The sequence below is a fragment of the Cataglyphis hispanica genome, chromosome 1, assembly GCF_021464435.1.
Source record: "Cataglyphis hispanica isolate Lineage 1 chromosome 1, ULB_Chis1_1.0, whole genome shotgun sequence".
In the NCBI taxonomy this organism is placed as follows: domain Eukaryota; kingdom Metazoa; phylum Arthropoda; class Insecta; order Hymenoptera; family Formicidae; genus Cataglyphis; species Cataglyphis hispanica.
Genome location: NC_065954.1, coordinates 19,208,443 through 19,236,129, shown reverse-complemented (window position 1 = coordinate 19,236,129; position 27,687 = coordinate 19,208,443). Strand labels below are relative to the sequence as shown.

General features: G+C 33.3%; 1 protein-coding gene across 3 annotated transcripts in view; it reads right to left on the bottom strand.

Annotated features, from left to right (window-relative positions):
- LOC126852068 (J domain-containing protein DDB_G0295729-like) overlaps window positions 1–26,715 on the bottom strand; it is a 35,621-nt gene extending 8,906 nt beyond the window's left edge. The window contains exons 1-7 of one of the 3 annotated variants that reach the window (XM_050596545.1): window positions 26,314–26,714; window positions 22,936–23,164; window positions 21,363–21,513; window positions 18,615–18,701; window positions 18,129–18,212; window positions 17,343–17,378; window positions 16,465–16,530 (exon numbers count right to left, since the gene is read on the bottom strand). In XM_050596545.1, coding sequence (XP_050452502.1) covers window positions 16,465–16,530; window positions 17,343–17,378; window positions 18,129–18,212; window positions 18,615–18,701; window positions 21,363–21,513; window positions 22,936–23,164; window positions 26,314–26,662 — 1,002 coding nt within the window. In that variant the 5' untranslated portion in view covers window positions 26,663–26,714. Of the gene's footprint in view, window positions 1–16,464; window positions 16,531–17,342; window positions 17,379–18,128; window positions 18,213–18,614; window positions 18,702–21,362; window positions 21,514–22,935; window positions 23,165–23,410; window positions 23,523–26,313 lie in introns of those variants that run through there. The other 2 variants (XM_050596560.1, XM_050596547.1) reach the window with 2 other exon arrangements.
- Between the last annotated feature and the right edge of the window lie 972 nt (window positions 26,716–27,687).

Below are 27,687 nucleotides of genomic sequence, written 5' to 3'. Positions count from 1 at the left end.
AATCGTTAAACATCACACCGTACGCGTTCGCGTTTGTTATAACATCGCGCTACGTGATACGAAGAGAAATCAAAATAATGCATGACCTCGTTATGACGTCAGGTACTCTGCGAATAGCTCTGCTTTTGAAACAGTAAGCTCGTTTTAATTAAACTTTGTTTTTGCAATTGTATGTCTTTATCTCTTACGAATTAAAAATTTAATTTAATGTTCTTTAAAAACTGATAATCATTTTTTATATAAAGATACAATATTACGTAGTGTAGAATCTCTTATATTATTACATTCATAAGTAAAAATAAAATTTTAAAATATAAAGCCGATAGCATATATGAAAAAACAATGTGTTGTTTATAAAAAATATTGAATTTCAATCTATGAAAGAATCTGGTTTAAATAATCTACAAGACAAATTAATAATGAATAAATAAAGGGAATGTAAAATAGTCTAATATCTCAGATCAATTATAATAATTACTAAATAGTCAAACTATCTATTATCATATTTGGTAAATGTGAATCACATCTATTTATCAGCTATTAACAAGCACACATTTAGTTGCCGATTTATATTCTCAAGAGAGATAAATAACGCGCCTGTACATGTCATAACTAACGGATATTGCGGAATACAATAATTTTTTACGCAGTCGAGAGAAAGTAGAGTCGATAACTCCAAGGAAACGAACTAAACAAGGCAGAACCTTTTACGTGTTGCAATCAATAATTACGGCAATTGCATAATTCAATGTCTGTTAATTCTTTAAACACCAGTATTTTTACTCAATAACACTGGTTTTTATATCGAATTTACATATCATTGAAACATTTCATTGTTTCATTGTTAGATATATTAGAAAGAAAAAGAGAGAGTATATATTATATTTCAATTTTTAAAAATATTAGTTTTTTTGTCGCAAAAAAAAATATAATTGATTTTTTGAAAACCAAAATCATTTAAAAATTTTCCTAAACTATTCGCACAAGCACGAGCATAAATAATCTAAAATTAAATTAATTTCTGAAGCTTAACTTGCTCAAAAAGATAGAAGACGAAGAAGCTGTGTTTTATGCTCCGACGAGTTTGTAATTTTTTTCCTCGTTCATCGACTTGATCGAGACCTCTATTTTCATGCAGTCAAATGCATGAATTCGAACTCGGTTTCTCCAATAGCGATGCAATAGCGATTGCAATTTGCGACCGCAGCAGCAGCAACAACTGCGAATGCACTTGACGGATGCTAGCCGCGCCTCGGGTAAGATGCATTATTAATTGCACAAATGTATTATTTGCAGAAACGTGTGCGAGATAACAATAATGCTCGGATAGATATATACTCTCTCGCTGTCTGCGCATCGTTAGAAATAATTACGAGCCACGCGAGTCGGCGATCGCGAGAGATCTCATCGCGCGATTGTGATACTGAATTTTTTCAACAACAACCGCGTGAAAGTCGCACGAAGAGCGAGATTATTCGGGCATTATTTATTTGGACAGGAATAAAAAAAAAAGAAAAAAAAACCGTTAAGAGAGGAGCCGCGCAACAACTTTGTCTGCCGTTATTTATCGCTGTGTTTTCCCGCGAGAGATGATCAACGAGACGAAAAATCGTATTGCAATCGCGCCAAGATAAGCATTAAGCGATTTCTTCGACTCGCAATTTTCATTGTTTCTCTCTCTCTCTCTCTCTCTCTTCTCTCCCTATTTCGTCGATATCATCATACAGTTTCGCGAACTGAATGCGCGTCCGACAAATTGTGCGCGCAATTTTGCGTCACAGAGAAAAGGATGTTGGAAATCTAGCACGACACGCGCGAAAGCCACGCTCGTGTTTCCGTGGCATTGTAAAAGGCAGCTGATACGAAATCAGAGAGGGACAGAAAGAGAAAGAGAGAGAGAGAGAGAGAGAGGAAGAGAGGGAAGAACAGTAAAATAGAAGCGGGAAATGCAGCTTTTCGGGTCAATTGCGCCGAGAGGTCGTGAAACAAACGCAAAAAACGTTAAAAGCGAAAAACTCGGATTTTTAATCCGCAGATTCTATATCGTGTGTTTACATTAAAAATACGCGAAAAAGAATTACTATCTACTATTATTATCATTATTATTATTATTATTATTCTACGCAATTCTTCTCTATTATTTCAACTTTTATAAATATTATATGACTGTCATAGTTATTATTATTATAAATGCTAATAAATTGATATTCAAATTCAAATTTAAAAATTGCGGATGTATTAACACTTCTCTCTGCTTAACAAAATTATACATTATAATGTTAAATGTAAAATCTCATTATTGTAAAAAATTATGTAAACTACCGAGGTTCAATCGGCTTGTCAAATCATGGACTATCGTGGATTTTATTAATGTAAAGCGCGTCCAAAAATATAATAATATATAATTATAATTTATGCGTAAACAAAACGATGATGACATTCTTGCATCACACGGGCATGTTCTTTTCCTCTTTTCGCGCTGCAGACACGGTCACGTTTCTAACACGTTCCGAGAAACCCGTTTTAAAAGAAAGAGAACTTGCTCTTAAGTGACACGCGGAATACGATTTAAGGTCCACCTAGTTCTCACGACGCATTTCGCCATCGACCATTTAACCGCACTCCCTAATCGACAAAATTAGTGCAACATTAATAAACTCGACAGTCTCTCTCTCTGCTTGTTTTCTATGAAACTCATCTTTTTACTTCAACTTGTCGATTTAAATGTTGGAGTAAACGCCTTTTCAAATCGCGCTAAAGAATATATTTTATTATATGTATTTTTATAACGTATACCAAGACGATTGCTTTCGTAAGATATTTCCATCTAATTCATAATTATTTCGTTTTAATTAATTCGATAGAATTATGTATCTTGATTGTATAATTAAAATTAATGCTAATAATAAAATAATAAATTTGAGAATTAATTAATATTATAATTAAAATTAATACTAATAATAAAATATTTGAGAATTAATTAATAATATAATTAAGAAAGTTTCGTGTATATATTGATACAATACTTCTTTTAATTCTTTCATAAATTTTAAAACTTTATATTATGATATTTACAATTAGTAAAAAAAATTAATTTTCGATTAAAATTAATCGACAATATTTAAATATTGAATTTCCGATAAAGCAGCAATTAAAAATAAAAAGTTAAATAACATAGTGAAACAGATTTATCTCTATTCGAAAAATTAGTCTCGCTTTGATAATGTATCATAGCGTAGCTTTGACATATCGTATACGGACACGCAATAAAATACATTTGCCATTTATCACAAATAAATTAATGTCGAACAACGTCATCTACTTATATGTATATTCAGATCCTCGAGAAATGTATGCATGTCCTGTGTGTTTCTTTTCACACAAAAATATATATGTTATGGTAAATCATTTCACAATGTAGCATGATTTTTAATCTTTATAAACGATTTAATTTGAAATCTAAATTGCAAATGCAATCTGGAATATCAATTTAAAGAAAGTAATCAATGTCACCAGATAGATTATCAATATTGATAAGAGAGTAAATCTTATATTTTAAGATAACTTTTTTTTTTAATTTCGTAACTTTTTGCAAAAAAAAAAAAAAATACACAATTAAATTTTCATATGTAATAATATTATATAATGCTTTATTATAAAGAACAGAATATATAAATATAAAATATATATTGTTCTCTATTCACAGAAATTATATATAGGAATATGTATACCAGATTCATTAGAAATAGAGAGGGAAAGAGTAGAGAGTTTGAATTACATCAGATTTACAAGAGTTCAAGCTTCTCGCAGATCGAATCACGCACGAGATTATTGAACGAAGGCGAATCGTAAAATCCTGCGCTTAACGTAACCGACCAGCAGAATTTTTAATTCACACGCGGCCCGGCCGGTTTGTTAGCCTTTCCGGCGCATAAACAACGAGTGTATTTCACGCGAGGCGGTATCCGCAGGAAGAAAGTGACTGACTCTCTTGCAGAACGCGCGATCGCGATAACGACGCGAAGCATCACCGCGGTTGATGCTTTACATTTCGCTGGAATCTCGCGCATTTTTGCAGAATGAAAATCCTCATTCGCCGCGTATATATTCGCATATATATTCGGAGATCGAGGTAGCAGGGAGCGGGAAAAGGAAAAGAGAAAAAGGGAATCGTTTGTTCTCTCGTCGCTTTGGCGATAATCGCTCGAGATCGAGAGAAAGAGAGAGAGAGAGAATATGGAAAGCGAATGTACGAGAGAGATTTAGCTTTCCGATACTTTTCATCATCGGCGAGAAATCGAAGGCGTTCGCGAGAGACGCGCGTCCGTGATTTGGAGAAATTAAACGCGGCGGAGAAGAAACCGAGAGATTGCGGAGAGGACCGTGAAAGAAGCGACGTGATGGTGCACCGTGAGAAAGTTATCCGAGATATTGTATTACTACGGGGCCCCCGCTTGTGAAAAAGAAAATCGTGTCGGATTCTTTCCATTTATACGTCAAGCGCCATCGCGTATCGATATTTTTACGCGTTCCATCGACGATTTATGTGTAAAATATCTCTTTTATTTTATCACGACTGACACAGAACGCTTAATTAATATATGTACATCATAAATATGCAATATTGGAAATTATGTATATATAATTAAATCAGTCATTTTACATAAATAGCTTTTTTTTAAATATCGGAATATATACAGTCGTATAATTAAAGAGAATCAGCTGATGAAAGTGAGAGATTTGCGTAATTTAATAGAGACGCCGTGGAAAAGAGAGATATTTTCGAGGGAAGTATTGTATGCTGTGTTTGCACCTGCATCTGCCCTTGAGACACATATGTATATATGTATAAAGAAAGTAAATGATAGATCGCCGAGTATGATAGTGACGATCGCCGCTCGTTGTATCTATATTGCGGACGAGGCATTTAATTCGGGCTACTGCAAACTGCGGCTATTACAAACGAACGAACAATGCAACAATTAAATAGCGCTGCATTTAAGTGGCTGAGGTAGATTGTTGTACGATCGCGAATATTGTTGAAGAGATTTTGAGTTTCATATCCAACTCAGTTAAAATTCAACGTTCTGCGCAGTATGGTCTTTAATTAATACGACGACTGCGATGATTGCTGGTGCAAGTGACGCGATAAGAGATATCGGTAATGGTCTTTCTTAATAAAGCACGATTCCGAGTCAAGTTTCACGAATTCCATCTAATCTAATCGCATATTTCAACAATTACGAAAATGAGGAAAAAAGTGAAACACAATCACGGAACGACTCTGATTAACAATTCGTAATTATGGCAACAGAATAATCGAAGAATTCATCAAATAGCACTGAATATTTGATGTACAAAAGGAAGTAATATTAAAAAGTTTGCCTTTTTTGGTTCGAGATTGCATAAAGATATGTAATTAATTATGTAGTTATATAAATAAAATATGTAATTTTACTAACGAATTGATTACATAATAAATAGAAATTTAAAATTAATGTATAATTTTATTAGAAAATAAGATTTTATTCGAAAATCTTATTTTTTAATATTCACTCAATATTATTATTGAATACTTTCATGATTTATGAAATAATTCCATCGATATTGTTATCAATATTATTATTTATAACTTGTAATTTTATTCATATTAAATATCCTAATGTCTTTAAAAAAAAAAAATTAATATAACGTAACACATAGATCGTAAAAAAAAATTTAACATAAATCTGTAAATCTTCGATTAAAATTATCTTTATGAAAAAGAGATACGGTGCGAACAGAAGGGTGTGGAACTATTCAAATGTAGTATTAATAAATGCGGGATTGCACAGAATAGAAAATGGCGAAAGAAAGATTATAAGAAAACCACATTATACTTGCATTTGGCGTATGTATGTATATGTATTGCAATTTGTTTGCAATGCACAGAAAGAGAGAGAAAGAGATGAATATTATTGAATACAGACAAGATTTATGATAGCGATTCTCTGGCCCAGAAAAGTAAGAAATTACAGAATCGCTTGACCGAAATAGAGTTAACGATGATCATTTGAAACACACAAAATGAAAAAACTATAAAAAGACATGGGAAGCACATATAAACCGAACCCGTTAATGTAAATTAATAAGAAATGCAAAAAGTTAAAACAATATAAAGACATTTTGCAGATCCTTCTGGTCATTGTAGCAGTTATTAATATTACGTATAAATGTAAAATAATTATTATGTGATTTTTAATTTTATTCATATATATACAGAATGGGCCCAAAATATTCAGGCCCTTTGAGATTTTATAAGAAATTTAATTCTGAACAAAAAGTTTAAGTTATATATATATATATATATATATATATATATATATATAAAATAAATTTAAAAAATTTAAAAATATCTAATTGTGCTATCGATCATCTGTGTGTTATTATGACATTATTAAAGAGATGCAGTTTCTGCGATACATCGAGCGAGTCGAAAGCAATGCCAAGTGATTTACGATCGTTGAATTTGACATAAATCGAATATAGGAAGTTCTGACATGATTGACCGTGCGAGAGATGATAAGATTCTAGATAGATTCCTTCCGAATGCGGTCGATCGGTTAAACAACAGTACAGGAAGCGCGAGAACTGGCTGCCCGCGATCGGAATATCAATCTTATTGTAGTACTACGCGAAAGAAAAGAAGAGCGTGAGTCTGTTCCGATGAATGCGTATGCTTAGCGATGCGAGGAAAGAGGAAGTAAGAGAATGCAGGGTACATGCTAATTTCCATCGTTCGCTCGTAACGACAACGAGAGTTGTCGTCCAGCGATCGTTATTAGAACGATCTTAAACGTTACTTCTCAGTCTCTATTTCATTTGCAGCTCGCGTATAATGAATCTCGCAAGTATGGTCAACAAATTATAATTATTGATGAGCGTTAGCTTCTAATAATAAAATAACGCTTGTCTACTATTGACGAATTTGTATTGTATTAGAAAAATTATATGTGGTCGTAAGTGTCACATTGCTTAAAAATGGCACGTTTAAAGAATTTTAAGTATCAATAGTTAAGTATTGAAAAATTGAATTTCGAGTTTATCTTAATTTATGAAAAAACAAATATAAAATTTATTTATTCGAGATATAATTGCTTCATTTGGTGGTCATATAAAGTTTGACGATAGGGTACTAAAATGTTTGAAACACATATACATATATGTACGTATATACAGCATCGCAGGATAATTATTTTAGACGCGTAAAATATCAAGAGCCTAATAGGACTTCGCTAAAATTCTTTTCAATGACACTTCTCGCTTCTTGAAGCATCAACAACTCGACGAAAGCGCAATCGTCTTTCTGCATTAACATCTCTTTCTTTCTTCGTACTTTTATCACTTTGCAATTTGGGTTATTAATTTAAAGCCGAGAGAGCAAAGTTACGACTCCCTTCCGGCGATCAATGATTCCGGCTGAACGACTGGCAGCCGCCGAGAGTCGAAGGTCGGTGCGATCGATCGCGATTTATATAACGAGAAGCCCTTCACCTGATAGAGAAAGGGGCAAATACGCTAATTTTCTAGACTCGCGCACACATATCTCTGCTCGTGTCACGCGTGCAGAAAACGCGTCGCGGCGCGGTACCGACTGATTCGAGTCGAGTCGCGCGGATCCTAGCTTCTCGTCCCGCCGGACTTGGCAGTAGAAGTGGCAAATGCCGATCGGACCAAGTGGTGGAGGTCTCAGGAACGTATGCGAGGATATCATACGCCGTAACTTGTAACGCAATTTATGTTTTTTACTAATTAACATCTCGAAGATTTATTGGAAAATAAATATACAAAGCTTAACGTTTCATAGTTCCATCTTACAATTGGTCAAAAAGATTGTTATCTTCTTTAAATTAATTAAGATAATATTTAGCGAATTTAAATCGGTATAAATGTATTTTTACAGAATTTTAAAAATATATTTCATATTTATAAAGTCAATTTTTTCTTTCAAAATATCGCGTGCACATTATTTGTCGCACCTTTTTTGTTGTAAAGATAATAAATATATATAGCAAATAGAAATAGCTTATTGGATGGCACATTTGAGAAAATTTTTGTTTTTAGAAAATAAGATAGTATTTATAAATAAAAATATCAATCAAATATCATATTGAATTTTTATGTCCTAAATATATCTCAAATTCAATATTTTTGACAGTCTATAAAAATAATATACAATTATATTTTGCAGTATAACATCATGTATATATAATGATATAATATAATAATATAATATTAGGTTGGTGCGTATGAAATGTCGGATTTTCTTTAAATGTGAACGTTTGTCTCCCTGTTTTTGTTATGCTTTTGTTTTTGACATAACCTGGTTTATAGTCGTACTGTCCATTGCCAGAGTCACATTTTAGCAAAGAAGATTTTCTCAAAAGTGTTTCCTTTTGTTATTTGTTTTGAATTTTGCACCGATATGAATTCAACCGATATTCGTGTAATTTTCTTATATGAGTATAAACTTGGTAATAATGCTGCAAAAGCTGCACACAATATAAACCAGGCGTTTGGGGAGAATACTGTGAACGATCGAAAAGTGCAGCGTTGGTTTGAAAAATTTCGGTCTGGTGATTTTTCCCTGCAAAATGAACCGCGTGGAAGACCCGAAACGTCTGTGAAAAATGATGCTCTGAAAGTATTGGTGGAAACGAATCCAACTGTTTCTTCAAGGGAACTTGCTGCCAGAATGGAAGTTGACCATACAACAATATTGCGACATCTTTCTGAAATTGGCAAGGTGAAAAAATGGATAAGTGGATACCGCACGAACTAACCGAGCGAAATAAGCTGGATCGCTTGAACGTATGCTCATCATTGCTAACCCGATTTAATCGAGATCCATTTTTCGATCGGATCATTACTTGTGATGAAAAATGGGTTCTTTACGACAATAGGAAAAGGTATGCTCGGTGGCTTGATAGGGATGAGGCTTGTGCTCATACTCCACGGCCATCACTTCATCAACGGAAAATTTTAATCACAGTTTGGTGGAATGTGACTGGAGTAATACACTACTCATTCCTTCGAACTGGAATGACAATTACAGCCGAAAAGTATTGCCAGTACATTGAAGAAATGCATGAAAAATTGAAAATTATACGCCCATCACTTGTTAATCGGCATGGCCCAATATTTCTCCACGACAATGCTCGGCCGCATATATCGTACAAAACAATTGCGAAATTAAATGAATTAAAATATGAAATTTTGCAGCACCCACCTTATTCACCGGATCTTTCGCCAACCGACTTTCATTTATTTAAACATTTAGAACTGTTTTTACGGGCTAAACAGTACGAAAATGAAGACAGTCTGAAAAATGCCATATCAGAGTTCATTGATTCTAAAGATCAGAATTTCTTCAAGACAGGCATCTATGTATTAAAATCTCGTTGGGAAAAGTGTATTGAAGTAAATGGAGCATATTTTGATTAAATAAACAGCTTTTGGAAAAAGATATGCAATTTAATATATTCACTTAAGAATCCGACATTTCATTCGCACCAATATAATATAATAATATATAATGTGCAGAATAGCATCTGCAGAAATTAATTTCTTAACCAACATTGAATTATTTTATTGTTCGATGAAATTCACGTCAACGTTTTTCAAAATTTAACTTATCTTGATTCGTATAAAAAATTGTTCTTATTTATTTCTATATTAATTCATATGAAAAGTGCAAAACATTTATGAGTTTCGTCGGAAAAATTTCCTTAAAATCAATTTCATGTTTATTCAAGAATTTATCAGTAACACGAAGCTCTTAATATTGATTAGGCTTATGTTTCAATGTGATTTGCCGGCGGAGAGTATCAAATCCCGTACGTCCCTGAACACTTAATGGCCTCTGACAAGAAATAAAGAGAGGCGAGGATCGAGAAGGCTGATCTACGAGGAGTCGGACAAGCCGCGTGCTAACGGTGCTATCCATCTCTCTGCTTGCCAGCTGTTGGCTGTTGAAGTAAGAGTAGGAAAGCTTTTCTGTCCGATTTTCTTTTCCATTTGTCATCTTTCATCTAACATCGTTTGACACGGCAAAGAAAGCAAAAAAAAAAAAAATAGAGATAGAGAAAGAGACTAAAATGCAATTTCGCTATAAAAAAATAAAATATCAAAATCGTGAAACTTTGGAGCTCGAATTATTTTACGAAATTTATTATATATATATATATATATATATATATATATATATATATATATATATATATATATCTCATCACAAATATAATTTAACGCGACAAGATAATATATGTAATGTTAAAATTTATTAAAATTTAAAAGAAATTTAGATTATGTCATTTATTAATTCCCAATAATTTATTAAAATTTCTTGTGAATTGTTGAAAACAGATTTTTTTAATAGAACAGAACCGATCAAGTTTCGTATCATTTGTTTAGGAAAAGAAAAAAAGAAAAAAAAAGAAAAAAAAAACAACTATGTCACTATACGTTTTTACGCTCGAGCGAAATTAAAGCTAACATTAGAAGCCGATACAGAGCACTGATCACTTTACATGATGCACGCGCGACTGCGACCCTGTTGCAATTAATATTTGCAAATGGATATTTATTCGGAGAAACAGTTTATTTTCTTTCCACCATTTTCTGCCGCCATTTACCCACAATCGCTCCTGCACCTTTCTCGACGTTAAATAAGAGCCTTCCATAGTGCAATTGTCGCGGCGCAATGATTCGCAATCGCGAGAACGCCGCCATCGAATCGCTGCGCTTTCGTGCAGCTCTTTTTTTTTTCTCCTTTATCACGAAACGGAAAAACAATCGTGACCGGAAAAGGCAGGAGCCGACACGGAATTCAAAATCTAGCTTATTAGAACGAATAAAATCCAAACATTTTTGTGCTCTAATTTATATGTTAAAAAATAATATAAAAAAATTAATAATATAACAAATTAATAATGTAAAGAATCTTTCAATCAACATTTTTCCATAATGCTGCCATTTTCAATATGACTCCAACAAATTATAACGTAGTGTAGAGTACCTGGCTTCTCCTAAATATCCGATTATTTCGGTAAATAATTTTGATGTAGTATTCAATATTTGAATTTTTAAATAATTATAGCAACTAACAATAAGATAATGTTTAATGGCGATAACTACGTTATACCTTAGTCCTCTGTAAGAACATGTAAGGATTCCTCGGTCTCGCTGGTACATCACAAGGTAAATCGCGCGATGTAACAAATGCCAAGCAAATACCAAACTGGCTTAGATTGACAGTCCAGTGGGTTCGCGTTGCAAATGTCAAGCCGCGATTAGAGGCCGTGTAACCTCTATAAATCTCCCGTCGATTATCCGAAACTGCCTCCGTACGAACAAAAGAAGGAACGTAAAAACGAGGTATGTACATGTATATACACGTGCACGTGTCACGTGCCCATACAAAGCGGAACAAGGTAAGTGACGCGCGTGTCATTGTAAATCTTTCGGATGAAATGTTTCATTACATTGGATTAACGAGCTTTCATTCATTTCAAGATCGATTGCTTGAACGACATTGAATCGTATGTCACCTTAGATTATATAAATATTATTTTTATATAAATATTATTTTTATATAAATATTATTTTTATATAATATTATTATATATATATATATATATATATATATATATATATATTATATTATATTATATTATTATATATATTATATAAATATTATTTTTAATAATACTTAATAACAAATATTTTCTTGAAAATTTATGTCATCTTTTGTTCATTATAAATATTCCTTAAATTTAAAAAAGTCTTTGAAATTTTATATTTAGAATGGAATTTGAATTTCTAAACGCGCCTATCTTGTTATCTGTTTACTAGTCATTTTTTATTTCCTTTAAAGAAAATGATTGATAGCTTACACAAATGAAGTCAATGAACTTTGGCATTCAAACACTCACAACTCTGGTCTCTTAAAATTCACGGCATATACGAGAAAAAAAAAATACGTATTCACGAATTATACTCTACTCATAATGAAATTAGTTAAAAATTGCATAACTTACAAACTTACATAAATATATGTAACATGTACGTATATAAATAGACGTAGACGTCGGCGAGAATTATTAATATTTCCTGAATCAATGCTCATTTTTTTCCTATGAGACAATTAATGGATGAAAACATAAATTTACAATGATAATTATAAAAAAAAAGAAGAAAAATATGAGAACTCAATATATTATTAAGCGTGTCGTAATCATCACTCCATCGATCAACTGCAAAACAAGATTGCTCCCCATTCTTTTTCTACTTGCACAAGCATTTACTCGCTTGAATGCACCCGAGACATCATTGCGAACATTATGACGTTTTACGTAATGCCTAGAAAGTCCGTTCAGATATATATTTGCTAAAAAGAAATATGTGCATATGTATCATGAATTAACATACCGATGAGATCAATAACTCGGAAATCAATAATTGTTATGATATTATCATTAATGCATATCTCATTTGTAATAATAAAAATTATTCCGTTAATGGTGAGGATAAGAACACAAAATTTAACAAAAATAAAAAAAAAAAAAATAAAAAAATAAAAAGAAATAAAAAAACACGAAAATAAGACTAATCACTTTTTATAGAATTCGAGTTTTTAAATTGCTTCATCAGGTCATAATTTTGAGAAAGTTGCAGTTAAAGTTGCAAGAAATTGCAGTTTTAATATATTTTTTATTGCAAGAAATTACAATTTTAATATATTTTTTATGGCTATAATATATGATATCTTTAAGAAGTTTTATTCTTATCAAAATTAAGTATGTTGCGAAAATTCTTTCAATCCTTAAAAGAAAATTATTGTATCGATTATGATTAATGTGATTATAATTAATAAAATATTTATGATGATTTAAATATTTATTGCATAAGAGTTGCGAATTAGATCATTGAAGATCTACGAAATAATTTTCAATCATGTTTATATAAACTTGAGGATTTTTTACATCGCTAAATATGAATCTAATGTCAAAGTTAAGAAATGCATTACGTATACATAAATTTTTGTACTTTATATAAATTTTTGTAAAAATTTAAATATTTTTGAAAAAAAAAAAATGTTACCTTTCATATGAAAGATAAGCTAACGTCCTCTTTGGCAAATAGTATTGCACTCCGTTATACTCGTGAGGACTTGGTAAACGTACGAGCTCCGCCATCTACGGTTGCCAGCGATCGCAGTGATCACCGGATGATCACAGCGCCGAACCGTTTTACCGACATAAATTTCAATAAGATTTCATCTTACTGCTAAGGTCCACGTTCCTTTATTAACACTGCCAATTATCAATCATCATAGATAGCAGCATATATACCTAAATCAAACGTTCATACATTCATTTTCCTAATGAAATTGTAGTGCAGTTGCATGTTGACAGAGAAACTGTTTGGCAAAAAACCTCTTTGAATATCCTCCTCTCGTTTCAATCAATACTAATTATTTTCAAAATGACAATCACTGCCTTAGAGAAACAGAGAGGAGAATATTCAAAGAGTGACTCTCTATCTAATAGTTTTTCTGTCAACTAATTAGCTACATTCTAGAGATCGAATGCTTGGTCTAGGTATACATAAAATACATATCTATAAATAGCAGCGTTTTATTACTCGATACGTCACGTTTCGCAATGTAAACACAAACGATAACCTGGCATAACTTTTTAAAGATTATGCATATTTTATAAATCTTGATTAATATAGATCTCAATTAAATTAAAAAGAATTAAAAATACACAAAAATAAAATATACTAATTCTTCTAATCCGTCTATTTAAATTCTACTATAAATAATGACCGATAATTCCTAGAAATTAAATAATATATGAAAGATGAATGAAACATCTCTCATATATTGATTTATTCAGCAAGAATCGATACCAAATTAATGAATGATGGTAATCAATCTGAAATACCTTCGATTCATGTTATTAATACGCTTGTATATAGGGTAGCAAATTTTTTTCTGAGATATTACATCATTATATTTACATCATATCTTGCCAATCTGTCGATCTGTCAACGAAAGCGAGCCAACAAGCAAGGAGCAACAAGCACAACGAAACGCTTTGGCGTGTTCATCTGTGCACAGGCCACGGGCCAAGTAACAGTAAACTTTGTATCGCAGGCTTCCCTTCTCTCGCTTCTCCATACTTGTTCCTATGCTCACTATCGAAACATTGTTCGCGTCCCTCCCCCGCATCCTTTGAGTACATCCTATCGTCTTTAACGTTTCCGTCTTTTAGATCGTCGTTGGACGATCAATTGAAATATATTTATGTAAATATAATGTTACTGCGAGTTAATATTTTCAGGTGTTAAATTTTTATTCAGATTTTACTTACAAGCCAATTTAACGAAATTTTAATTCAAATCTTTATACGAGATTGTGTTATTATTTTCTTAAATAGATATTTATTTTTTTCACGGTAGAAAACGAGAGAATTTACAGCATTTTTATGCTACTGTGTGTCTCTTTCGATTCTCAAATTTTATGTAAGGTAATGATTATTATTAATGACAGATGTCACCTGGTGTTAAAAAAATAACATAATAATCAATAAATTTTAAAATCGTCCATAAGTCAAAAATTTTTTGTGATAACAATTTGTGATAACTGCTCACTAAAATAATAAAAAAAAAAACTTGCCTTTTTAACAACAATGCAACAGTAATGACAACACTACAATAGGTGTGTTTTAATAGCTCGAAAACTGAGTCAGAGTGGCGACAACAAAGAACATGATTTTGCGAAGAGCGACACGAAACGATACAAACCGAGTATATTGTTTTAAACAGTTGTCGTCCGTCATGAAGCCCGCAATAATAGCCGACGACGGAGACTCATCGCCGAGAGAGCAGATGGAAATAATGGTGGCGCGCGGGCAACGCACGAGAGAGAAAAGTACGAAACAAGCGGAGAGGACGCCGTAAAAGGGACACATTCCCGTGTTCGACTTCGTTCCCTTTCCTACCTACTCCCTTTTCGCTCTCTCACAATGCCCTCCTCCCCTCTCCTCTCATTGTCTTATATTTTGCAGGACGCTCGCTCTTGTGTGTCGACAAATCCGTAAACGTGTCACGATCCAAAAATACCTCCCGTTAGACACGATGGTAAACTTGGATTTCCCGGAATATAATCATTATTCCCCTTTATATATTCATCGAGTGTTTGGTCATTTTTCGTTTTTTAAAAGATGAATAAAAATAAATTTGCCTCTCCATTGTTGGGAAATAAAAATCTTTTATAGAGTTATTAATAATAAAATAATAGTAATATAATAAGAATGGTAATATAAACGTGATTATATATTAAATTATATTATCATATTAATAATTTATTAGTTATTAATTATTATTATTTATTCTGCAAACAAGCCGATAATCACTTTATTAGTAATTTTGATGTAATAGTATTGCCCAAGATGTAATAATCAGTTTTTATTATCGAGAAAATTTTATAAAAATTTAAAAAATGTAGTTTTCATATATCGACTATAAAATTATTATACTCCGATTATTTGAAAAACGATACAAAGGATAGTAAATTATGTGACATATTGTATTCGTGTCAAGGAAAAAATAACAGTCATAAAATATACAAATTTAAAAGATATTATATAAAGAAAACTTTAAACGCGCAATACGATAATAACGACAGGTTTGGCTTTATCGGAGCGCTAGACAATGAACGGAATATCAATGCAGTCACGCACAAATCGCAAAAAGCTTCCTATTAACAGTTTCTATTATTGGTAGATCCATATGTTTCTTCCTTGCAACGTCGCGATTGTGACCATAAAAACGTGTACTCTTTCGAAAATTTTAACATTTTTAAATTTGAATTTTAAATAAAAACTATACAACGTGTTTCGCTTTCCTATTGTTTTTCACGCCGCTTTTTTTTTTCCACGACGGACTTTATAACGGAGACATCCTGCGTGTATTCTACGTGTTGAATAAAAGTATCAGCAGACACAATTCCGCGCGCACGCACGGATGTTATGTCTTTTTCGGTCGAGCGACGACCTTAAAAAATTCCCGTTATAAACCGAGTGCACCCGCATCCGAGGTGATAATGTGACTCCGAGTGCACGCGAGTCATATCTCGCAATCAACGCGAGCGATTGTTCCCACGTTTCGATTCGTTGGCAGCGCATGCACAAGAGATTATTCCATAAAATAGAAGAGATTAACGGATCCTTATCGGATTCGCCACTTGTTGCAGAAATTCGATTGATTTATCGATCGCCGATTCATTTACGACGCTCATTAGTCAATATCTGGAGGATACCTTTTTTTTCTATTTTTTTTATTACACGCAGTGAGACGAATGGCGAAAACGATAGAGAATATATAATAAATGAAGAGACGCTCTTTTCGTGCACTCACCTTTGCCTGCTGACACTCCTCCGCGCTGCTCCTCTCTCCATGCTTGTCAAACACGGCGAAGCGGTTCTAAAAATGGAGAACGATTTCTATATAATTAATTCACTATAATATCACGAAATGGGAATATCGTATGTTAAAGCGAAGCGCTTCATTGGATCCCGATGAGTAATGTCAGCGAGCGTAATCTCGATGCCGCGAGCGAATCGTAAACGCGTTTCGAATATCCGAGCGAGATACCGGTAAATTGCTCGCGCATTATTTTACCAGCTGGAATATGTATGTACGTATATGTATACGCGCGCGTATACACTTTTACCGCGCGCGAGAGACTAAGTGTGACGTAAGGAATGAAAGTCCGATGACAGACTGTCACCGCGGCGGCGAAATCGCGATCTTTTTGGCGAGCGGAGAAAGTTCACCGGAGGAGTTTACTCTTCTTACGCAAAGATTACTCTTCTTCTGCCTCCTCTTACCCCGAGTCTGGTCCTCAAGGTTGACACGATCGAGGACACTAGCAACACCCGATTAAGCATCTTTCGCACGGATTTCGGGCGACCTGTATCGCGATCCATCTTGGTAGAAAAATTACACGCTACTTATGCACGACACTCGCGTGTTCCACTTCGATAAATCGCTCGCGTTACGTCATCGTTCGGAAAATAAAAAAAGACAAGAATTGAAGTATGATATCGAGATAAGTAGCGCGGCTGTCGACGATATACAACGAATCGCCGACGATATCGATAATGATATCGCACTCTAACTAGCATTATCGTAATGCGCGAGGCGATACTAGACGGCTGTGGATCGAAACTAACGCGCTACACGCCGATATCGCGGGGAAAAAGCACGCTCTCGCGTCGCACGCTTTATCTCACCTCGGTGGTTTCCTGCTGATACCGCTCGCCGACAGTCTGAAACGCAAAAGCGAAACGTGACGTCATTCATACACCGAGCGTATATAACATATTAGAAAAAATGGGTGAAACGCGCGGTAATTAAGCGCATCGGGGCTATCATTGCGTCGTGCTTTCTGTCTTTATTAAAGAGTGCTGACTTTCTTTCGCGCGCAGATTTTCGCGCGTTCTCAAAATTTTGCGTCATTCACCGCCAAACAAAAAAAAACAATTTCTTTTCATTTTAGAAATTTAAGAAATAATAATGAAAATACAAATGTGTGTGTACAAATGTAGGATGTGTATATAATTAATTTCCTTATTGTAAATTGTTATGTAATATGTAATTTGTTAATCTGTTATTCTTTTATGTCTTTTGCTGATATTAATAATAATAAATATTTGTAGTCATATTTGTATACTAAAGGGATCTTTCAATTTAAATTAATTAGAAAAAGACTACACGTACAAAAAGCATTAAATATTTATAATCATAATAATTATAATCATAATCAAATAAATTATAATCATAATAATAAGATATAAGAGGGATTTTGTAATTTAATAAATGGTAAATAAAATTTTTGATAAAATAATAACAGATGGATAATAATACTCTTTAAAAAATATATAAATAGACGCAAGAGAAATTTTTTAAGCAAAAAATTTGCCCGATCAAGCTGTATGTATCCGTCGTTCAAGAGATCAACAGGTCGGCAAAGATTGTGACTTGCGCTTTTGATCTAACGAATTAATCTAGATACTTACATGTGCTATACTGGCCGTCTCTGTCGAGGTCGCAGAAGCCAGTTGGTTCCGATTCTCTATGACCGTCTTGATTTGTTCGAGTACCTAAGAACAAATCACGTGTAAGTGAATAATGACACATGTGTTGTTATACGCGACTTGCCGAAATTATTATTTGACACGAAAATGTAATTCGAGAAAAATGCGGCACTTCTTTTTTATTCTTTTATTCACTTCTTGGATGACATTTGAAAAGTTCTCGCCGTATTAAAGAACGGCCGTATTTTTTTTTTTAGCGTATATATGTTTAGCATACGTACAAAACACGGCATATTTTAGTGCTCTATCAAAGGCAGAAAAATATATTTCCGACAAAAAAAATACGACAATAAAGATTGTTATGCGTCTCGCGTGAAATGTTTATCGTTAAAAGCGTCGAGAGCAGCCGTGAATTTTACGATCGATTTACGAGCTTTAAAAGTATGTTAAAAGCTTTCGCGAATTTACCCGCAGGGATATCCGGTGCCTTTGTGCGGCGTGATGATTGTACTCTTTGTGCTCGATGATCTCGTTGCTCTTCCTGGTCTGCCTCCGCTGGGAAAAAAAAAAAACGAAATAAAACGTCCGTGAAATGAAATCGAGTCCTCTCGCGAGTTTTGCGCGTCAGGATTTTCCACGAACGTGAAAACTATTCGAGAAGACTCTCCTCACAAGTATCAGGACGGAACGTGCTCCTCTCATTTTTTTTTTTCTCTCGAAAATAGAAAGGATCGTCCTACATTCCGTGGCAGTCCGATACGAGTCATCCGATAATTATCGATCGCAATAATTGCAGCCGTTGAGATATAATTATCGCCGATAGTAATGGGAAAACATAAGATATATAATTTGCCGGAATAGAAATTTATTTCGAATATGCGAAATAGAATTTATCATATAAATTACACTTTACAAAGTCGCGAATTAATACTTGTCACAAAAATATATATCAGGTAAATTGTAATCATCCTCATCAGCGAATTATAAAATATAATTCGCCGATATATAAATTTGAAAAATATTAAATAGAAATAATCTATATTATACTCCTTTTCTAATCCAAATATTAATAATATTTTTAAATACTTGTATTGATAAACAAAATATACTATCAAGCATATAAAAAAGGAAGATAATAATACTATAATAATTATCGATTGCAATAATTGCAGTCGCTGAAACAAACAGTATTTGAGATAATTATCGCTGATAGTAATCGAAAAATATATGAGATATATAATTTAAAAGAATAGACATTTCGAATACGCGAAATAGAATAGAATTTAATAAACAAGTGTTTATACGACCAAACTGGCAATTTATTGTTTGATTATTATATCACGACGTTTCGACCATATGGTTTTGGTCCTTATCAAGTGAAACTAAAATTACAATACAATAAATAATGATAGTCATGTTACAAAGAAAAAAATAGGATTAAGCAACTTACGTTATAATTAAAAAGTAGAAAGAGGAAAATCGAAATGTCAAACTGACATTGTGTCAACCACTATGTTTGGAATACTGAGATCAACTAAATGACCTTTATTAATTTATCGTATATGTTGTTTAAATTCTCTGTATCTTTTTGGGAATTAATAGTGTTGTCAAATTTTTTTATAAAAAACATTTCAGCTATTTCTCTCTTTCTTACATGTTTTTCGTTATGTAGAATATCATGATATTCTACATAACATAGTGGTTGACACAATGTCAGTTTGACATTTCGATTTTTCTCTTTCTACTTTTTAATTATAACGTAAGTTGCTTAATCCTATTTTTTTCTTTGTAACATGACTATCATTATTTATTGTATTGTAATTTTAGTTTCACTTGATAAGGACCAAAACCATATGGTCGAAACGTCGTGATATAATAATCAAACAATAAATTGCCAGTTTGGTCGTATAAACACTTGTTTATTAATTTATTTACTGGCGACATTTTTAAAATTAAACATAATAGAATAGAATTTATTATATAAATTCCACTTTACACAGAATCGCGAATTAATACTTGTATCATAAAGATAAATATATCAGATAAATTGTAATCATCATCGAGGTATGAAATATAATTCGCCGGTATATAAATTAGAAGAATACTATTCTCTTTCTAATCCAAATATTAATAATATTTTGAAGTAACCGTAATGATAACATGTATCACATCGAGTTTATAAACAATAAAAAAGGGAGGTAATAATATTCATTCACGCGAAAGAAATATCAATGGAGGAAAGTAACGGTATACCCGACGAGAGAAAGAAAAAGAAAGTAATTCGCACGCTCGTTCGAGGAAATGCAAAACGGTGAGTTAATTAACCTCGTTCGTCAATTGCACCTCTCTGCGGCGCATCGTCATTTTTATGCAACTCCGTGATAACTCCGGTAATTGATCCACCCATATGCATACATACGCGTGTGCGTGTGCGAGCGCTTGAAAAATCAGAAGACAAGTCACGAGTCATCGCGGACATGTGTAATCGCGTAACTCGATTTGCGCGTGCTTAGAATGCTGTCGCGACTCTGCCGAGATGTCAGCGAGATGAGAGTCGAGAGAGAAGCATCGCCGTTTTTGCGGCCGTTCACGCTTCACGCGATAGCGAGCACGGCTCGCGAATCTCCGTATATCACGGTTTATGTACATAATTCGCGGCTATGTAAATGATATTAGAAAATGCATACTCGTGCACTTGCATCACAATTAACGAGCTCTTAAAGATTAGTCGAATGTTGCCGCGCGAGTTTCACTGGCTGATAGAAAGGAAAACTTTACAAGTCTCTGTGTTTCTTATGAATGACGTTAACATTGAATTGATCTTTTAAGTACATGGGAAATAATCCGTAGCCAATCGATCTATTAATCGCTCGATTAATTCACTTTAATTTTTTATAATGATTGTGAAATCTGTGATTGGCTTATTGTATATAAATAATGTAAACTTATTTAATTTAGGAATAAAAATAGGAATTTATTTAAAAATCTGAAAAATAATAACATCTTTTTTCTCCTTGCCTTAATTTTGCGAGATCTTAAAAAATTTTATTTCTTTTTATATCTTTCTAAAAGATATCTGTGTGTTTTAAATTTCGATTTAAATAATCTATCCGGTCTCTGTGACATGTACCGGTCCCTTGAGAAATGCACTCTAAAAGCAGCTCGAACATTTTGCAGAACATCTGTGACATATGAATACAAGAATAAAATACTGACCTCGAGCGTCGTCAGGCTGGCCAGCGAGGAGAGAGGCCGAGTATGAGGAACTTCTCCCGGGAAAACGCTATCATGCGACACTGACAACTTGCCGGCACCTCCTCGTAACTTGACGAAATTATCCTGCACGCCTCCTCTTCGGAGAAATACGCTAAAAGTTCAACAAGACGAAAGTTTTATTTTAGATTTTTTTAAACATTATTTATGTATGAAAATAAAAATTATTATAAATTATATTATTGAAATTTGCGCAAAATCCATAAATAAAAATATATAAACAATGTATAGAAATATTCCAAATTTAATATAAATATGTAATAATAATGTAAAATTTCCATGAAAAATACTAATTTTATGAAAAAGGCATAATATAATCAAAATCATGATATATTCCATATCTCTCTATATGTATACGCGATAAAAATTTACTCTATGTTTATCGCAAAAAAAAACAGAGAAAAAGCGCACGCAAGCATGACATTTAGCATAAAATTTATTTGTTGCCGTAAATACTTATAATCAAAGAGATGACTAATTTGTCAGAAATAACACGCGTCAGCGATGACAGATAATTGTATCATCTTTGTGTGAAGTTTTATACGCAAAGATATATTATTTGAGCAAAAGCAAATCGCATCGTCATTGTATTACATTATATATCACCCAACATAAATTATACAATCGCACGTAAGACGCCCTTTCGTACTAATACTACGTAAGCTATGGAGGCTACTACGAGGCTAATAATAAGAATGAAAACTGAACTGAGAAAACGAGGTCACAAATTGTAAATTAATAATGAGAGAATTGAATGATGCAATTCAATTTATATTCCGAGAAAAGCATAAAATCATTTTATATTCGCGTTTCAAGCTAGAGATATTTTTATTATTATATATAATCTTTAAAAAATATATATTAAAAATTAAAAGAGAAAAAAGCTAGTACATAAAAAATATTAAAAACAAGTTGTGAGAAATTTTGTATATCAAAAATAATAACAATAATTATTATCAATAGAAACATCATATTACCTACATCTCAATTTTAATTAATGCAATGTGTGTATATAAGATTATGGAGTCCAAACTATTGTTAGTTTAATTTTTAAACTTAGACAAAGACAATGTTGTACTCTCTACAGCTTTTCGATTTTAAATCGTTTTACAACTAAATAAGTTGATTAACTGATAACTAATTACTATCAGCAGCTTGTTGGCATTATTATTATCTATGTTTGTCAAAATTATTTTCGAAAATGATAATTAAGATTTTGTCCGAAATTAAAGCGACTGCTCAATGATTCACTAATGCCAAAATACATATTGTGATATTTACTGCTTGAACAATCGGCGTGTTTTGATAAACGTAATAAAACTGCGTCTTTTTGACGATCAGATATATCGTCCACTGAAATGATAACACAGATTTCGCATTGTCGCATACATTGACATTTCGATAAATATAGTATTCGAGGGACATGATACCACATAATATTGATATACTCTAGGATAAAATCTAGGATTAAATACGTTCTAAGTAACTACTGAGATTGAAAAAAGATTGATGTTACCTTTCTCGGTCGCAGGCGTCGGTGAGAAGCTCGCTGGCGCTTCTGCTGCGAACCTCCTCGGGACGTCCCGCAGGATGCCTCATCGTGATCTCCTCCCGCGGGAGGTGCGCCAATTCAGCATCCCGATCGCCGGAATTGGAAACGAGACGCGCGTCGGCAGCACCGCGACTCTTTCGCCGGAAAATCTTCCGGAGACCGCGTAGGGGATGAAAACGGCGCTTCTTTGGTTCTGCAAGCAGAAGACATTCGCAAAGGGAAATTAGGTAACTTAATAATATTCGCACAATTATAATATAAATTTAAAATATAATCTTATTACGCTAGTTGTGGAAATATATTTGACATTAAATGTGCAAATAAAATAATAAAACAATCATAAAGTAAATAACTTACATCTTTATCCGCATTATTATTATTATTATTATTATTATCAAGATTGACAGATTTGTGAGATAAGCAACCGAACAATATTTACCAAGAAAATCTTCGAGTGACTCGAGAGAAGACATCTTCTCATTGATATCCCTATAATTGGAATTCACATATTCCGTTTACACTATATACACTCGACTGACCTTACGGATTCAATAACGCACGATATACACGGGAACGGTGTCATAACGTGATAAGATTAGAAACTCAGTCCCCGATAACTCTATCGGCCAACATATTACGAGCTGGGAGAGCCTCTCCTTATAAGGTATCAGCCTAGCGTCGCGACAGTATTCGATCTCTCTCTTTAATGGCACTCTCCTATGCTCCCCCTCTACCTCCTCTTCTGACCCATCCCCATCGTCTCTCTCTTACGAGCGGACTAACTTTACCACTTGACATGACACATCCGCCGATATTTCTTGAGAGAACCACGCGACATCTTTGACGTTAATGTGCACGCAAAGGGACTCTTTAGTAGGATAGACCCTCTTACACGGATAGACCCTCTCGACGAGATACGTAACAGGTCAGAAAACCTAAATGTGATTGTCGTTGAAAAATATTTGTGTCGCGGTAAATTAGTAGAGTAATTGAATAACAAATGGTCAAAATAAAATATGCAATTACAGTGAACCTAAATAATTAAATACATGTTAAATACTGATATAAAAAAATAATGGAATCGGGGAACTAATATAAAGGGAAATAAGAAAGAATGGAATAATTAATAAAAAAAATAAATAAATAAATAAAAGTAAGATGTAACAATTACCGCCTTGCAAAATTATTAAGATAATTGTATAAAAATATGGCCTGTGATGTTTCAATAAATTTTATAATAATAATAAACAACCTTGAAATTATATCCACATTTTTAAGGTGTAATGTGTATTTATGATATACTATCTCTTCTTATATGATATAAATATTTGTTGACTTTCAAAGGAAGGATAAATCAAATAAATCTTAAACACATTAATTAATCTTATACGCTATATATTATATTATTAAAAAAAATCATTATTACTCAATATTTAAAGTCAATTTACGTACATCTCTTCATCAAATATCGGCTTTAACGAGATAAGAGGGGAGAAGAATAAACGCTTGATCGGAAGTGATCTTTACTGTGTACTTGACACTTTCTATGCGAGCGCACTTTACACGCTTCGATGACAGCTTTGGCATCGGTGAAGCGCGAAAAATAATACTATGGCCGAGTCGCTCGCTCACGGCTGCCTGTCGCACATAACAAGAACATCTGTTTGTGTGATATCGAGGATTAATGCAGCATGCCTCGAAGATATTCCTGTCATCAGTCGCAGAAACTAGTACACGTAGAGAAACAATGGATTCTCGTAGAAAAAAAAACATAAATTTGAGCGATAAATGATATTAAAATTAAAATTCTTTACAGTTGTTATAAATATGTTATATAATCGAATTTTTATATAATTAATCCTCAGAATTTAATATGAGTTCTGAAAGCAGCTCTAATAAAATATATTTTAGATACTAGAATAAAAATTTTGTTCTTTTTTATTAATATATCTCCTGAATTTTTAAAGTTTAGATTAGTATTTAATATGCAAAAGGCAATTAAATTTTTACAAGAGAAATTCAAGTTTAAATTCTCTCAAAAATAATGCATCAACAATGAGAGAATTTCGGTCAAGACAAATAGTTGAGAATTCATAAAATTTCTCTCCGCTCTTCGTGTCCTTGATTAAGAAATTAGCTCCCAAGTTAATTTCTTCGGAGCTTAGCAATTCAACGGGAATTAATCAAAATAACAGAGGTCTGACCCGGAAATTCATTCGTAATGACACATAATCGCGGTCGTGTTCTTTCGAACAATAGTGCCAGCGTACCGAGCACCTGCACTGTAGAAAAAAAAAAAAAGAAATCATATAATTCGCCGCGTGTCACGATCATAACTACCGTCGTTGTTTTAATCTTTGTCCGGTCTTAATTAAATGTACGCGTTTCTTACTACCGTTAACAATGTCCTCGATTTACCATTATTGCTCGAGATGCTCGGAGGACGTCCTCGTATTACGAGTTGCAGATGTTACCGTAATATAACGCCAACTTGTCAAACTACTCCATCAAAATTGATGTCTTCCAGAGATAAATCAATCCTCTTTAATCTTTATATGTAAACACATAAAATGTAAATAAGATATATATTAAATAATGTATAAACAAATAGCAAAATTGTAAATATATATATAAGAAAAAATATTATTCAACATTAAAGAAATTTTCATTTTCAACTGTTGCGGATTTTTATGAGAAATCGTACAAACTTCGCGCGAAAAATGCGGAAAAATTCAAGAAATCCGTACGTTTCATCATATGCCTCGTTTATTCGCGATTTATTCTAATACACGCCTGAAAAACATCGTGCGATCTCGAACGAGCGCGACGCCAAGAATCCGATTCTCGAGAAGGAAAAGCAGATTTTCCAGCAATGCGTCTAGACTGTAGCCGCAAGCGTCGTATTTCTACTATCTTCTGGAATTCAACATAAAGCAATTTCCTGGGAAATTCTTTCGATTTGAACAATACGACGGATGATCGGAAAATATGCTCGGTAATCATTGAAACTTTTTATCTCTCCATTATATTTTATCCATTATTAAAAAAAAATTTTAATAATCAATTTTTTTACGAAATTAAAAATCCTAAAGAAATAAAAACAATATTAAAAAAAACCTCACCATTTTTTCTGTTTTTCTAACATTATTATAATTATATAGAAAAATATTTATAATTACATAATATTATGTAATTATATGTAATTACGTATTATAAATTATAATATATTTATTATATTCTATAATTAAATCGATAATTCCTAAAACTTTCTCCAGAATACTTTCCAACATAAATACGTGACATTAAAGTACGCCAAGAGTTCTCAAGTAATTAAGTACTGACCTTTGGGTACAGGGTCGATGCTGTGTTGAACTGCCGGGAACTCGCCGAGACCGAAAGCGCGATGCTGCTGCTGCTGTTGCTGCTGATGGTGATGATGATGATGATGATAATGATGGTGCGGGTGATGGTTCTGAGGGGGCGGCGAGGCCTCCCTCACGCAACCCATCAAGCTGAGGGCACCGCCGACACCTCCGCCGCCGCCGCCACCCGGGGCGGTGCTCGTCGACATTGTCCTATTGTTCTGAAACACCCCGAAGAACCAGGCTGCAACGTAGGACTCTCTCACGCGCTGGTACCATGCCGAGAGAAACCAGCTCTCCGATCTTTTCCAGCTCTTCCAGCCGTCCATTTTTTCCTCAAGATCTCGTCTCAAATTCGCGAACGCAAATAGATGGGTAAGCAGGTATTAAACGAAGAAGAAAGATATTTATAGCTTTGTAATTCCTCTGCCACTTCTTTTGCGTGCGAATAGAATTGAAAACGGAGGCGTGGTCTTGATGCGACTAGGTCGACACAATTCGGGGGGATATTGATTTTGTATCAGCTGACCTTACTTTCGTCTTTCGCAGCGACCTTGCGCTGCGCAATTTAATTCGATGCGAATGATACCCCGCGCGTACTATAATTTATTTCTGCCACGATTGAATGTGTGGGTGTGTGTGTGTGTATGTGTTTAAAGAAAAGTAATAAATCGATTTTAATAATTTTTCAATATTAGGAGACACACGCGAAGAAAATTTGTCATCTTGAGAAAATTCTAAATATACAAAGTAGTTATAGATAATTATTATATTTTTACTTTTAATTTTATTCGTAGGAATCACAAAATTATTTATTTTATTATCATTTGGCTCTGTTAAACAACAGTATAATTAATCTTTGATTAATTCAGATAATTTTAAGTTATTGTTATCAATTTCATTTATTTTAATTCATTATATCGTTTATTAGCGTTTATGTTAGCAGTTTAAAATATTAGTTAAAATTATAAACATATTCATATGTATGAACTTTCAATTCTACACATACTTTTATTTCATTAATTTTCCTCACTGTTTATGTTCACCGATTAATATATCTATCATCACATAAAAATATAAACTGTCAATGCTGTCAAACTAAAAATGTCACTTTGGCACGATTATTCGCGTGCACTTTTCGCAGAAGAAATTAAATTCGCGCATCCGAGTTTATTTTTTTATTTTATTTTTTTTTTCTAAAACGGATCACGCCTTAAGACGCGAAACGAGTACGCGGAAGGAATTCCTCTTGCGGAATGTCGCCTTTAACGAATCGTAGACGAGAAGAAGAACGAGAAGACACGGAATGCATCAAACGCACCGCGGCCTTCTGTCACCTCTCTCTCTTTCTCTC